Here is a 13,432-nt window from a genome sequence, read left to right as displayed (position 1 = left end):
CTAAAACCAATTCATTTTTACTGCTTAGATGAATTTCTTGTTAATGTCCTGATGTGATTCCTCTAAATAAGCACAACCTAAAAGCATTATTTTCATGAGGATCATATAACAATTATAGATCTAGGTGAAACACCACGGAAATTATGTGATTAAACTAGTTGTAATCAATCAAAGAATTTAGTCATGAAATATTGGCTGAACCTGCACAGAATGGCCCCTTATTTTTTCTTACTAACATGAGATTTTCAAAGGGATAAACAGCCAAATTTTAATTTCAGTTTTTAAATCTCACTTGTGTTCTTAAAACTCTCATGGTAAATTCCCATTAGCACTCGACATCTATGGTTTGACTCTGATTTCTGTGGAAATAAAGATTTTTATCATGCCACATCTGCCAGTTGTAAATCTAAACAAAAATAAAGCTGTGCTTCTGTTGGTACGTACTAAATAAACTTCTCTGGTAAACTTTAAAAAGTTAACATTTAATCATTCAAAACACCTTGTTTGTTTCATAGTAGAACAATATTTTGGTTTTTCCTTTTATAAGCATGTATGTACTGCTAATAAAATTAGTAAATGGAAAATAACCCATCCCAGAAATAAAGTACATGTAAAGAACAAAGTAAAGAACATAACATGTTTTGTTTGGTTGTCTCTAAGATTAAAAAAAAAAAAAAACATCACCAGAATCATGTCAGCTTAATGTATGAACATCCTTACTCTTTGGAGGGCAGCATAATTCTTTTAAATTGTCAGAGAAAGTACAGCGCATAACGTGTGGCCTAGTACGGGCCAAGGTTCTTATACCAATTGGCTTTTCTACCGATTTCATATAATGCATATACAGCATAACCAGGGCATTAAGAAAGCACTTCCACAGATGAGTTTCACATAGTTTGGCATTCTATAGCCTATAAATACTGTCTGTCTAAGATATTTTTCTCAGTGTACCACTAGGGGCCAATGATGGTATCATAAAGACTAATCTAAAACACTACTAAATTATATTAATGGTACCCTGAAGGCCAAAAATCAGGGATCCGTCTTTCAGTGACGCTGATTCTCCCCATTGCAGAATCCAACATTATCAAGCTTTTCTTCCTTTCCAGTTTTCTCACTGTCTTAACCAAGTTGTTGTGATAAGGTGCTGATTTAAACAGCAGTTTAAACACTGGTGCCACAGTGTGCTTGAGTGTATAGTAAAAAAAATGTATCCTCAAAATGGTAAGTGAGGTGAAATTTCAGTTTTGCCTATCCTTACATATTAAACATGTACTCCGTCCTTCCAGATGAACGCTGTCAACAAAACCTGTATTATCCCTCTTGTATGAAGATGTAAGGAGGAAAAAAAACTTAACAGTCTTCTTCTGTCACATGTTATTATCTCTTGCACAGCTATCTGAATCCTAACTCCCTAGTGTATTAGTGACCTACTTAATTCCCTGTGTTCGTGTTTGGTTATGTTTTACTTGATTGAACAACCTAAATAAGGCCTTTAACTAGACCATTGCTATAAGTAGCAAAGGGATGACTAGGTAGAGAAATTCGGTGGCTTCTTTCTGATGTTTACTAAAATAAGTTGATATTAACCGAATGCTTCAAGCCATTTAGACTGCTGTCTGTATTCATTGAGCATAGTAGGTGCTTTCTGAGCAGATCTACAATTTTATAGCACTGCTGTTGATTAACAATCTTCAAAGTGAATACAAATTTTAGTCAACAAGATGTATCATACTGGGGTAGAAGCTCTGTTGTGCTTTTTTGAAAACCCTCTTGCTTTTTGATCTTAGCTTCACAGTTCAAGACTGAGAATCAGACAAGTTCTTGCAAGTCTTCTTCATTCTTTCTTTCTGCTTGAGGTTTGACACAATGCATTACAGTACACGAGACCCATTACTACACATTACTCACAACTTCTAGTCAATATACACAGCTTCTCATGAATACTTATATCAGACCTTTCTTGCTCAGTATAAGATCTCCCTGTCCCACCTTGACTAATGCTTAAACACTTACCTACCAATCAGTGGTGCTCATTGCTTTTTTTCTTGACCTTATTCTGCTATAAGTGTAGTTTAGTATTTCTGAGATACATCCAAGACACTAATTTCTGCAAAATTTCGAGATCTGCATTTTGACAGTGCCCTTTGCAAGTCTTCCTGTACACTTCGGTCAGTATTTCCCTCCAGTTTCAACTACAGTTCACTTCAGCAGCCGTCTTCAGACCTTTTCTTAGTTGTTTGATTCTAGCTTAACATTTCGGTGGTTATCTAATGCTGAGGCACTGGCAGTGTTGTTTTTTATGGGTTGAATTTCTTTGTGCCACTACTTGATCGTTGTTACAGCCTTGATTTTATTGCGTCGCTGCTTCAGAGTAGGAGAGTACCTATTTTGCTGGAATATTAATTCTCAGAACCTAAGTATTTTTTTTACCACAGGCCTCTGCATGGGTCTCGTAGTCCAGCACTTCTCTAGGTGCCTTTTTCTTTCATGCTTTTCTGCCTGCAAGGCTGAAATGCATCTCTATGACTTTAAAATTAGTCAATCTTAGAGAAGAATGATAAATACTGTGATTCATATTTGGTACATTGATCTTTTCAGATTGCAGGAATTCAAATATGTTTATAGATGGTTATAAAGGAAAGTGTAATGTGCCTTAACACATAATTGAGATCCCCAGAAAGATTTCTGGAAATGCAGAATTGATGCTTCAAATCCCTAAAGTTCAAGCCTTGGTTGTCCAAGAACAATTAGAATACTTGTTCCTAAGCGCAGGCAAGGCACAGCTTGGCAGTTTGATCTGCAATGGGCCACATGCCAGAAGCTGTGGGCTCTACTGAATATTACCTACCTGATAGATGGAAAATCACTGTTTTGTAATTGAATAAGGGAAAGAATGTGTGAATGCTGGAGTTGCACTGTGTGGGTAGAAGTTCCTTGAGCCATGTCTGTTAAAAATCTTAGACTTTCTTAGTCAGATCTACCAGTTTTACTTTTTTAAATCAAACCTTAATCATACTAGCTTTGTAGTATCTCTTGGCACAACTGGATATTGATTTCTCAAGGGGCAGTATTAATAATGTGGGGTAGTCTAGTGTACATCAGAACTTCGAGCACTGATGGTTCATGAATCACTCAACAATGCTGTGTTATTGTCAGAGAGACAGTTCGTGCCACATCTGTGGAAGCAGATTAAGGATGAAAATGATTAGGTCTCAATTATTTGTCTTCAGATCATCAGAAAGACTGATGTCTGATTCATTTCTGTTTCAAAAGGAGCTACCAGACTGATTTTTGTAAAGGAATTCTTTCTTCTTGCCTCAAGGCTCCCAAAAGCTGTCCAGTGACACTGGTTTTCTGTTGAAATAAGTTCAGAAATCTAAAAGAAAGCTTTTCCAAACTCAGGAACTAACTGCAAAATAAAGAAGGAAGCAGCATGCTCTGAGGAGAGAGGAAAAAGGATATGCTGTGGACCAAAAGGAATTAAATGGTTGAACTCCTAGCCTGTCATTCTGTTTGACAGTTTTAAGTACCTGAGTGATTTAGTATTGTTAAGAGGTTTTGATGTTTTTATCCTGAGAAGCAAAGCTTAAGTGTGAATCTTGAAGACTTAGCTTCTGAGAAGAAGAGAGTTTCGGGTAAGTAACGTTCTCACATTGCCTTGTTAACTTTTGGGTAGTGGTATTCCTTTTTATAATTATACCACTGAAGATTTATAGCTGTAAATTAAGATAGTTTTTCTTTAGGCATAGTTTGTCATTTTTACATTTCCATGTTAGTGCTTATGTATGCAACTCTGTGTTTCTAATTTAAGACTTATTTTCCATAGAACAAAATATATGTCGTTTTCCTATTTGACTAGTTCTCCATTAGGATATTTCCCATCTTTTTCGGAAGACAGAATAGAGTAGAATCATTTAGACCTTTAAGACCATCAAGTCCAGTTGTTAACCAAACACTGACAAGTCCACCAAAATCCTAGATCCTTGTAGCCCATGGTACCCCTGTGCATAAATGACTGTCATTTTTTAGATTACTTAGTAATTGGAAATACCTTTGGTTTAAGAATAACTGATCCTCAGAATGTTGTACAATTAAGAGCTGAACTCTAAATACCAGGAAAGACAGAAACCTTAGTTTTGAAACATAATGAACATCTCTGGCGTAATAGTGAGGATGATCATCATGAAAGCACTTCTTATAAGAAGAAATGTAAAAAATCATGGAGCCTCACCATATACTCAAAGACTAAATACTTAAAACCCAAACCCACACAATTATGTCAAGTCCCAGTGAGCTAAAAACGTATGCAAGTAAACTTGGTAATACTATTGCTGATTCAGAATGAGAAATGCCTTTGTGCTAATGGTGTAGTGTAGAATGCAATATCAGTGTTCAGAGATTAGTCCTTTGCTAATCTTTTATTCTTTCACTTATTTGGCAGTAATGCGCACACATTCACTTCTTATTTCCTTCACATTCATGGGTCATACTGTGGCTTGTTTTTATTGACAGTAGAAAATCAAATTATTTGGAACTGGAGTTAGCTCTAACTGAAGAATGGAAAACTGAAGTTTAATACCTGTTCTGCCTCTTAGAGCCATCTGAAGTTTGGCCACTGATTTTAACTTGGTTTGCTGAACATGGGACTTTGTACCTATCAAACTGTTGCAGCAGAATCACAATCTTGCAGACTTCAGTGGAGAAAATTCTTATCTTGTTAGTGTAGTGTGTGAAATACAAGAGTTGAACATGACTTATAACAAGGACAAAAGAGAGAATTAAAAGAGACATCCTGTTTCTAATGAATACATGAAGAGAGCTTCACAGTCATAGTCTGATTTCTGTAGTCTGATAAAATAGTGTGTGATAGAGTTACTATTTTGGTCTAGCGTTCCTCCATCTTCCAAACTAGTGACTAGATGCTTACAGCTGGGTTAACTGAAAATGGGGTTCTGCAAAGATCCTGGTGGTGCTCTAATTCATAATTCTGGGGCTGTAGCAAGGTGCAGTAATTGTTTTATTTCAGAGTTTAGAACATGACTACTAACACAGGATGTGTGTGTTTCTTAAGATCAGTAGTAAGAGTGACCTTGGAACATAGCAAACTGAAAACTTGGTCACATGCTTTCTTTCGTAGATGCAGTGTAATCTGTTTAACATTTTTTATGTCATTTTAGACCCACCTTGCCACACAGAACTCAGCAACATTCAGAAGCAGCAAGGAGGAAAGAAGCTCCTAGGTGAGCCATAGATCATTCTTTTGAAGGTTTTATTGCTTACATAAATAATCCTAGCGAAACAGCAACATAAAATCAATATTAATCCAACAAAGATAGGCCGCAGTAAATTCCAGCAACAGAATTTACGAAATTTTTGAAAGCTATTAAACTTAGTTTTATTACCTTACCTACCAAAAGATATTACATCTGTTTTATTACCCTAATCGAATGTACATTTTTATAGTTATAGAGGGGACAGTCTAAGGCACTCCTAAATTAGTATCTCTGCTGATCCTTTACCTGTAATATTCTTAAAGTAATTGAAATCTTTGTTGTGAATCAGTTCATCCTGTATCAATATAACTTAAATATAAAATCTTGGTTTTACCATTGGACACTGTATAGAAGCTGCAATAAAAAGCTTGGCCCAAAGTAGTCAAAACTGTATTTCTGAAAAGGATAGTTTCTAACAACAGCTATACACTTCAAAAAGCTTTCATGTGAATGTTTTGTTCGTTGGGGTTTGTCTACCATGTTTCTTTCAAAAAGTCTCCATTTGCTCCAGATGAAAAACAGTGGATTATTCAGCCTTTGGCAAGTCACTGCCTCACAAAATAAGTGCCTGATTTTGTTTCTTGTACTCCTGGTGGGAAACCCTTTTGGTTTAGAGTCTAATTTGCCTAGGTGTTTCTCATATAAATGCAAATTTAACATTCTTTTTTTGACATTTGTTGTTTATAAAATTAGTGTGTTACACTGCATTAGTCTTCTGTTGGGGGGTAATTAAATATTAGTAGGTAACTAAATGAATTGTAAAATATATATTTAAAAATAGCTCCGAAGCCTTGTAGCAGATAATTTGTTAGATCAGAAAGCCTGGTCCTTATTATTTAGGCTTGTTTGTATTCCACAGATTACAGAATATCCCATTCAGGGTTGGGTCCTAGATTTGAGCCTTTCTCCGAGCATTCAGTGAAGATCTTGACTGAGATGTTCAGGGAGTAAGGAATGCGTATCACAGCATCAATGAGAAGTTTCAAGAAAGATTGGTCACTATTATATCTTGAGATCAATCCAAGATTGATTCATGTTATTTCCCTCCCACACTTGATACATTCTGTCACTTTCTGCTTAACTGAATCCAGTAACAGTAACAGTAAACCAGTCAGTGAAATGAGGAGAACCAGCAAAATGTAGTTACTTCTTGCTGTAATTGTTACATTGGCCAAGAGGCATTTTTTGATATCTTTATTCAATATTTATATATCACAGGGCAGTACATCCCCTTATGTGATGAAGATGGGTATTACAAACCGAGTCAGTGCCATGGAAGCGTAGGGCAGTGCTGGTGTGTTGACAGATACGGTAATGAGTTGACAGGATCCAGAACAAATGGTGCGGCAGAATGTGGTAAGTTAACAACCCTTTGTGCCATTTGGTTTAGAGGTGTTTCTTCTTTGATTACCAGCCAGATTAAATTTCTTCAGTAAGAGCAGATGGGGGGACCCAAGTACATGGATTTTGAAACAATAACAAATAATAATTTGTTATTGGTATTACTTCATTATTTTTGCAACTCCTTTCACTTTGTCAGCTATTAATAGACTTCATATATGAGCTTGGCATAGTGTATATAAACTTAGGAAAAATCAATTATCTAGAACAATGTTACACAAGCCCCAAAATGCTTGATGAAATCCCTTTGAGTAGCCAGCATTCTAGTGAATTCAATTTGATTTATTTTTATTTTTTTTTTAAGTTTATGTTTGAGGCAATTGGCAAAAGTTCCTAGCACACCAAATCTTCCTTATTTTTTCCTTCCCTGCAGCACTCTGCAGCTTCTTCCAAGAATTCCCATGTCACTTTTATTTGATGTCCCAGATATAAAAAAAATGGCAAAAGAAAAATTTCCTTTTTTAAGGAATTAGTCCTTACATTACTCCTTTCCACTTCTTCTGCAACAAAGAACATAGCCTGAAACAAAGAGTAAATTTAACACAGTGTTTGATTTACAAGGTCAGGCCTTCAGATTGTTCATCTAACACAGGCTCATTTCAAGCTAAATGGAGAATTCTAGATAATTCAAGATAGTATGTAAGAACTGAATAATAAACAGTGTATATTTTCATAAGTCCTTATTGTCATCTGTAAGTTAAACATAAATCTGTTCCTGACGCTCATTACAGTTCTACAAATCCATAAAATTTGTCTCCATTTGTTAACATTGAGAAATTAATCCCTGTTGAAGTGGTTTTATTTTAAGACAAAAGGATCTTCATATTATTTTTTTCTGACTGTCACACTTTGTAGTTTAAAATAGGTAACTGTTCTGAAACTAAATACGCTGGTTTGCCCCTTTGAATGCTTATATATATTATGCAACAAATACGTAGTATATCTTTTGCTCCTTTTCTATAACCCTCATACCTTTTCAGCTATCGATTTAGAGACTTCAGGTGATTTTGCCTCTGGTGATTTCCATGGGTGGACAGATGATGAAGATGACGAAGATGAAATAATGAATGATGAAGATGAAATTGAGGATGATGATGAAGATGAAGGAGATGATGATGTTGATGATGACGATGACCATGATGGATATATTTGATAATATTAGGGGCTTCATAATTGTACCTTTCCAAAATTCTAAAGATGACATTTCATAAAATCCCTTTGCTCGCAAAGATCAAAAGGATTCAAACAAACATGTATATTTTGTATGATTATTTCAAACATTGCAGCTGGAGTCATAGTTTTTTTTTTGTTTGTTTAAATAAGAATAATTATATTACGTGCTTTTGAGTTTTTAAATGCCTTTGCGCTGAAGAAAACACATTGGAAGTCTAGCCTGAAGAAAGAAATGTAATGTGCTACTGAAAATAAAAATGAGCAAAACACACTATAAAGAAAACTGGTCTCTAAAACTCCGGTGAAAAGATATATGCCCTTACTTGGAGCTGTGCATGACCTCTTCAGAACACATACTGTAACTTAACTTTAGGTCTGTCGGTGTTTTAGGCCCTGTGGGCTTTAGCAAATTGTCCTTTTAATAAATCAAACATGTTTTACAGGAGAAAAGCATTGGTGCACAAGTAGCATCTCACCAACCTTTAATTAACCGAAGGTATGGAGATAAATTTTCAGGAGGGAAAAATAAAGCAAAGTCCTTCTTTGTGTTTGCATTGGTAGTTATGTTTTTTGTTTACGAAATGGCTAGGTTATTGAAAGGATTTTTCAAAAGCAGTAGCGTGGACAAGCACCAATTCTGTAATTGTAAAGTTTTCGTGTAATTTCTTTATTTTTTTTTTCTTTCCTGTCAAGATTGTATAGGTGTTACCATTATTTACTCAAACATTGCTTCACCCTTTGTTGTTTCGCTGTATTTCTCTCTAATCAGAATAGTGTAAAATATTTTACATGGGGAAAAAAATTTGCTTACAATTATATTACCTTTATATATGACAGTGGTTCAGAGTATTGGCACTAGCCCCAAAGTAGTTTTTAATAAATGTATAATAATACTTTTTATTTTCTTAATTCAGGAAATAGTTTTACATCTTAATTCCTGTTGCTTTCTGTTACTAGAGCAGAAACTTAGAGAACGTATTGTAAAGGTGCCTTGCAAAATAGAAATAGAGAGGTTTTAGCATGCATACCAGTATAGGACGTTAGGCAATAGCTAAGCACACCCAATTACCAAATTAATACCAGTATAGGTACTGCTGCTGGAATGAAGAAAATGGGTTTGGTTTTGTTCTGGTTTTTCTTTCTCCTATTGTTATGTAATTACCATGTGGACTAGATTATAATTATTGTGTAGAGTAGCATTTAAGATTTGATTGTAGAGAAAATTATTTTAATCACTGTATTTATGTTGGCATGTTAATTAATTGTGTAGACATTTTGAGACTCCACCATATTTGTTCATATCATTTCTATTGCTTTCTGCCCACAATAAAATTGATGTGACCTGTATAATGTAATACTACAGGTTGTATAATTTCAAAATTGGATCACTGGTTTCCCATCATTAATTAAAAGGGAAATCAGTTTCTTATCTGAATTAATTTCTACACATTAAATACTAAATTTAATGTTTATCCTATGTAATATTGCAGAGTATAACGCATTTTCTTTTTTACTGTTTCTGTATAGTTTGCAAAATAAAGACTCTTGTAACCAACTATTGGCCAGTATAGCCCATCATTTTGAATTTTTGCATAGTTTGAAATTTTCAAACAGGAAGAATTAAATGTTTCACCTATTAAAAATGTATTTATTTGGTACATTTCACCTATTAAAAATGTATTTATTTGAGTAAAGCCATTTATTAATGTTTTAGTTTACAGTAATGAATTTTTGACTAAGGCAAAACCCGTACGAAGCTTTTACTTTTCTGTGGGTTTTTTCTGAATTTTCTATAGCTGCGTTACGTACTTTTATCATGTTGTCTTCATTACATAGTAAAGAAAGGAGATCCTTCTTTTCAAACTCTGTCATAATTAATGGGGCATACTTATATTATTTTCTTAAATAAAAGTAGTTAAGAGTTTACCATTCCAATATAGTGGGATTTTACCAGAGGACAGTTTCTTATGTCTGAAATTAACTGATATATAAATTGATTTTAAATAAAGAAGCTAAAGAAAAATTGTTGTCAGTATTGGTTGATGTAGCAAGTATTATTGTGGGTTTGTTGTGGTTTTTTTGTGATGTGACAAATGGTCATTAGATGACAAACTGAAAACAGATTTCATTAAAACTTGTGACATTAGCAGAATTAAAGTATGGAAAGAGAACTTGTAATGAGTTTAGCCTTATGTGATTACAGTATGAAGGCCATTCTAAAATGAACTGTCATGTAGAAGAGCATGAAAGAGCTCAGATTCTTTCTTCCCTGAAAATCCCCCATTGAACTGAAAGAGGAGGGAATATGCATGGATTTTAGTCCGTGAGTATCTAAGCTACCTATCATAAAGTCGGAAGTATGTCAAGTTAGCCAAATTTACTAAAGAACAGTGACAATTCCAATTCAGGGTCATTTTTGGAGAATTTCTGTGGTCCAAAACTAAAATCAGCAACAACACTGGGGTTGTTTCTCATTCATGAGGAAAAGCTAGAGAAAATACTGATAGTGTGAGTTTCTTTGAAAATATTCTTCTTTTTGTCTATGGATTAATATGAAGGTGTTGATTTGCTTTTGTGATACCAAATGTACCAGAAACTGCTTCACTGCAGCATTAAAGAAATGCATGAGACCAGGAGCAGGTAGAATAAATAAAGGCAAAGGCTGATAATATAAAATCACTAAATAACTAAGCAATTCAGAAGGGGTTTGCTTCTTTCTGTCATATCCAAAACCTTTGCACTGAGGTATGTCCTCATGCGTATATTCTGTCAGAAAACCGTAGGGAGTCCTTGATTTTAAAACTTCATTATTTTTACAGTGTCACTGTCATTGGTTGTTTTTTCCTGATCTTATAATTGTGCACATGTTTATGTACTTAAAATATGCAGAGAAACTGATACAAATTGGAAGAATTTCACACAGTGATTGTGTTATAATTCTCAATGAAATACTGAGAGTTATAACTCCACACAGAAAACTTTTTCTGTGTGGAGTTATAATTCTCAGATTCAGTAAAAAGTACTGAATACCAAGTTCAATGAAATAAGTTGTTATATAGTCATCAAAGGGAATATTTCAGGTCAGCCAAATAGATTTGCTTAGTTGTAAATCAAATGAATCAGCATCATTAGTTTGCTTGTATGAAAATTGGTTTATTGTAAAAGATTGTGAAGATTGACCATAATAATAGCAGGGAATTTTTTGTTTTGTGCACAGGGTTGTTTGAAATGCAGTAATCCTTACTGTTTTTCCTCTAATCTAAATGTAGTAGTAGCAAATTATCTACAATTTTATTTCAGCTAGTTCAGTGGACACTAAGTAGTTGTCACCAAGTTTCTTTTTGAAGACACAAACAGGAATAAACATGAAGAGCAAGATAATGGATTGGAAAAATCTCCAACTTAACCAGTTGTCACTGGGTAAGTAATTAAAATATCAAAAGTTTAAAAAACCCCAATCTGCTCCTGAGGGCAAGTACCGTATTAGACGTGCTGAAATAATGTCATGAGTTAGATCTCCACTGTCAATGCACAGGATGGGTGCAGATTGCCAGGTTGTTAATTCATCCAGGGAAAAGGCAGTAGGAATGACTCTTTGAAGATAAGGAACCAGAGCAAGAATTGGAAACAGTTGCCTAGCCTAAAGGATGACACCTCCGCTTGAATTTTTTGTTGTGTTTCAGATGCTAATTTAACCAAATCCTGAAAGAGAGACTACTGCACAATATGTCTGTCATTTTGAAGGTGAGTTTTATGTATAAATGTGTGTTCCATTTGTAAGAAAAATCTCTATGTTCTAACATAAGTAATAACACGGAGTGTTTTACATTTCTTACCAGCTTTACACATGACCCCATTGAAAAATCTGATTAAAACTTCAGACAAGGTTATCCAGGGGACTCATGCTCATGTCTGTGGCCATTTTTGCCGAGATAGTTGAAATTTATCAGTTAAAATCAAGATGGACAGAGAGGTGGCCCATTTTCGCTGTAGCCTTTAACATTCACAGCTGCTTCGTAAATTCATTCTGCAAGTCTGCTGAATTATACATGAATACACATTCCTCCAATTTGAGTCATTATACTACTCATCAGGCAAGTATGCAGCACAGGGCACTGAAGGTGTGTTCTGAATCTTGCTATTAACATCAGATACCCAGTTTTAGGAAGATTCTCAAGATCCCTTTTCGCAATTTAATACTGGCGCATTTTGGTGGGATTAAGTTGTCTACTGGACTTAGTCCCTGTGAAGAAGAGGAAGTTGGATCTCTTCTATAATGCTTCTGCTTGATTGCCATGTGTCTGAGGGGACTGGAGAGCCACACCAAGTTAGTAAAACTTGTTACTGAGTTTGGCATGTTAGAACATAGTAGTGAATAACAAAAATACTTTGTTAATTGTTTGAAAGCTATAAAAGATTACTGAGGTTTTCTCTTCTTTCAAAACAAACACAACAAAAACCACCCAGCAGTAGCAATCTACAGTAAGAGTATAATTTTGCAGCAAAAATGATGACTCTTTTTCCTTATTTCTCAAGAATAATGCAGTTATTTAAAAGCATACTGTAATTCATTATCAATTGAGTTTGAGCATTTTGCAAAACAGCTTTGGGTCTTGCTCCGTTTTACTACACTTCTGTGTATTTCATTGTGCTGCATTAGTGCTATGGCACTGAATCATGCTTTAATTCAAAATCTATTGGATGACTTTGATCTGTTTCTTAGTTATAAACATTTGCTTATGAAGAAAACAAAGAGATGAAGAAATCTAGATACTATTTTAAAGATATCACAAGTATAAATCCAATTCCCTCAAAGTAAAAAAATTGCTATAAGAACATCATTGGTTCATATGAGGCAAACATTTTAAAATTTAGGTTGAAATGGTTAAAAACTGTCTTAAGAATACTTACTGCTCTAACACCTGCAGCAGCCATCTGAAAAGTACAGTTGTATCTATATAGAAGTTTATTTTATGTTGGGAAGGTTTTGTGTTTGCTCAGTGTGAGAGAAAGATTTGTGCAAAGCTAATATCACTGGGCTGTGTCTTCATTGTAACTATTTATGACCCAATGGTTGTCACAAGTTCATGTGTTAGTGCAATTCAGATGAGAGGATACACAATGTGAAATGACACTTCAACAGTAGCCTTCCAGTACCTGAAGGGGGCCTGTAGGGATGCTGGGGAGGGACTCTTTGTCAGGGACTGTAGTGACAGGACAAGGGGTAATGGGTTAAAACTTAAACAGGGGAAGTTTAAATTGGATATAAGGAGGAAATTCTTTCCTGTTAGGGTGGTGAGACACTGGAATGGGTTGCCCAGGGAGGTTGTGAGTGCTCCATCCCTGGCGGTGTTCAAGGCCAGGTTGGATGAAGCCTTGTGTGGGATGGTTTAGTGAGAGGTGTCCCTGTCCATGGCAGGGGGGTTGGAACTAGATGATCTTGAGGTCCTTTCCAACCCTAACTATTCTATGATTCTATAACAGCACAAGATGATGGCGCCAGTCTATTTCTTCACGTGTATGAAGAGAAAATCAAATGCTGAGTAGAGCTCCTTCCTTCAGCAATAAGAGCTCTAGGATCT

The 13,432-nt window shown here is 35.1% G+C and overlaps 1 protein-coding gene across 4 annotated transcripts in view; it reads left to right on the top strand.

The window, feature by feature from the left end:
* SPOCK3 (SPARC (osteonectin), cwcv and kazal like domains proteoglycan 3) overlaps positions 1–9,858 on the top strand; it is a 195,737-nt gene extending 185,879 nt beyond the window's left edge. For all 4 annotated transcript variants that reach the window (XM_065694123.1, XM_065694107.1, XM_065694122.1 and 1 more), the window contains 3 exons: positions 5,181–5,243; positions 6,495–6,632; positions 7,658–9,858. In XM_065694123.1, the coding sequence (XP_065550195.1) occupies positions 5,181–5,243; positions 6,495–6,632; positions 7,658–7,830 (374 nt within the window). In that variant the 3' untranslated portion in view covers positions 7,831–9,858. The remainder of the gene's footprint in view (positions 1–5,180; positions 5,244–6,494; positions 6,633–7,657) is intronic.
* The last annotated feature ends 3,574 nt before the right edge of the window (positions 9,859–13,432 follow it).

The sequence above is a fragment of the Lathamus discolor genome, chromosome 1 (assembly GCF_037157495.1).
Source record: "Lathamus discolor isolate bLatDis1 chromosome 1, bLatDis1.hap1, whole genome shotgun sequence".
Classification (NCBI taxonomy): domain Eukaryota; kingdom Metazoa; phylum Chordata; class Aves; order Psittaciformes; family Psittacidae; genus Lathamus; species Lathamus discolor.
This window is presented reverse-complemented; position numbering and strand designations above follow the sequence as displayed.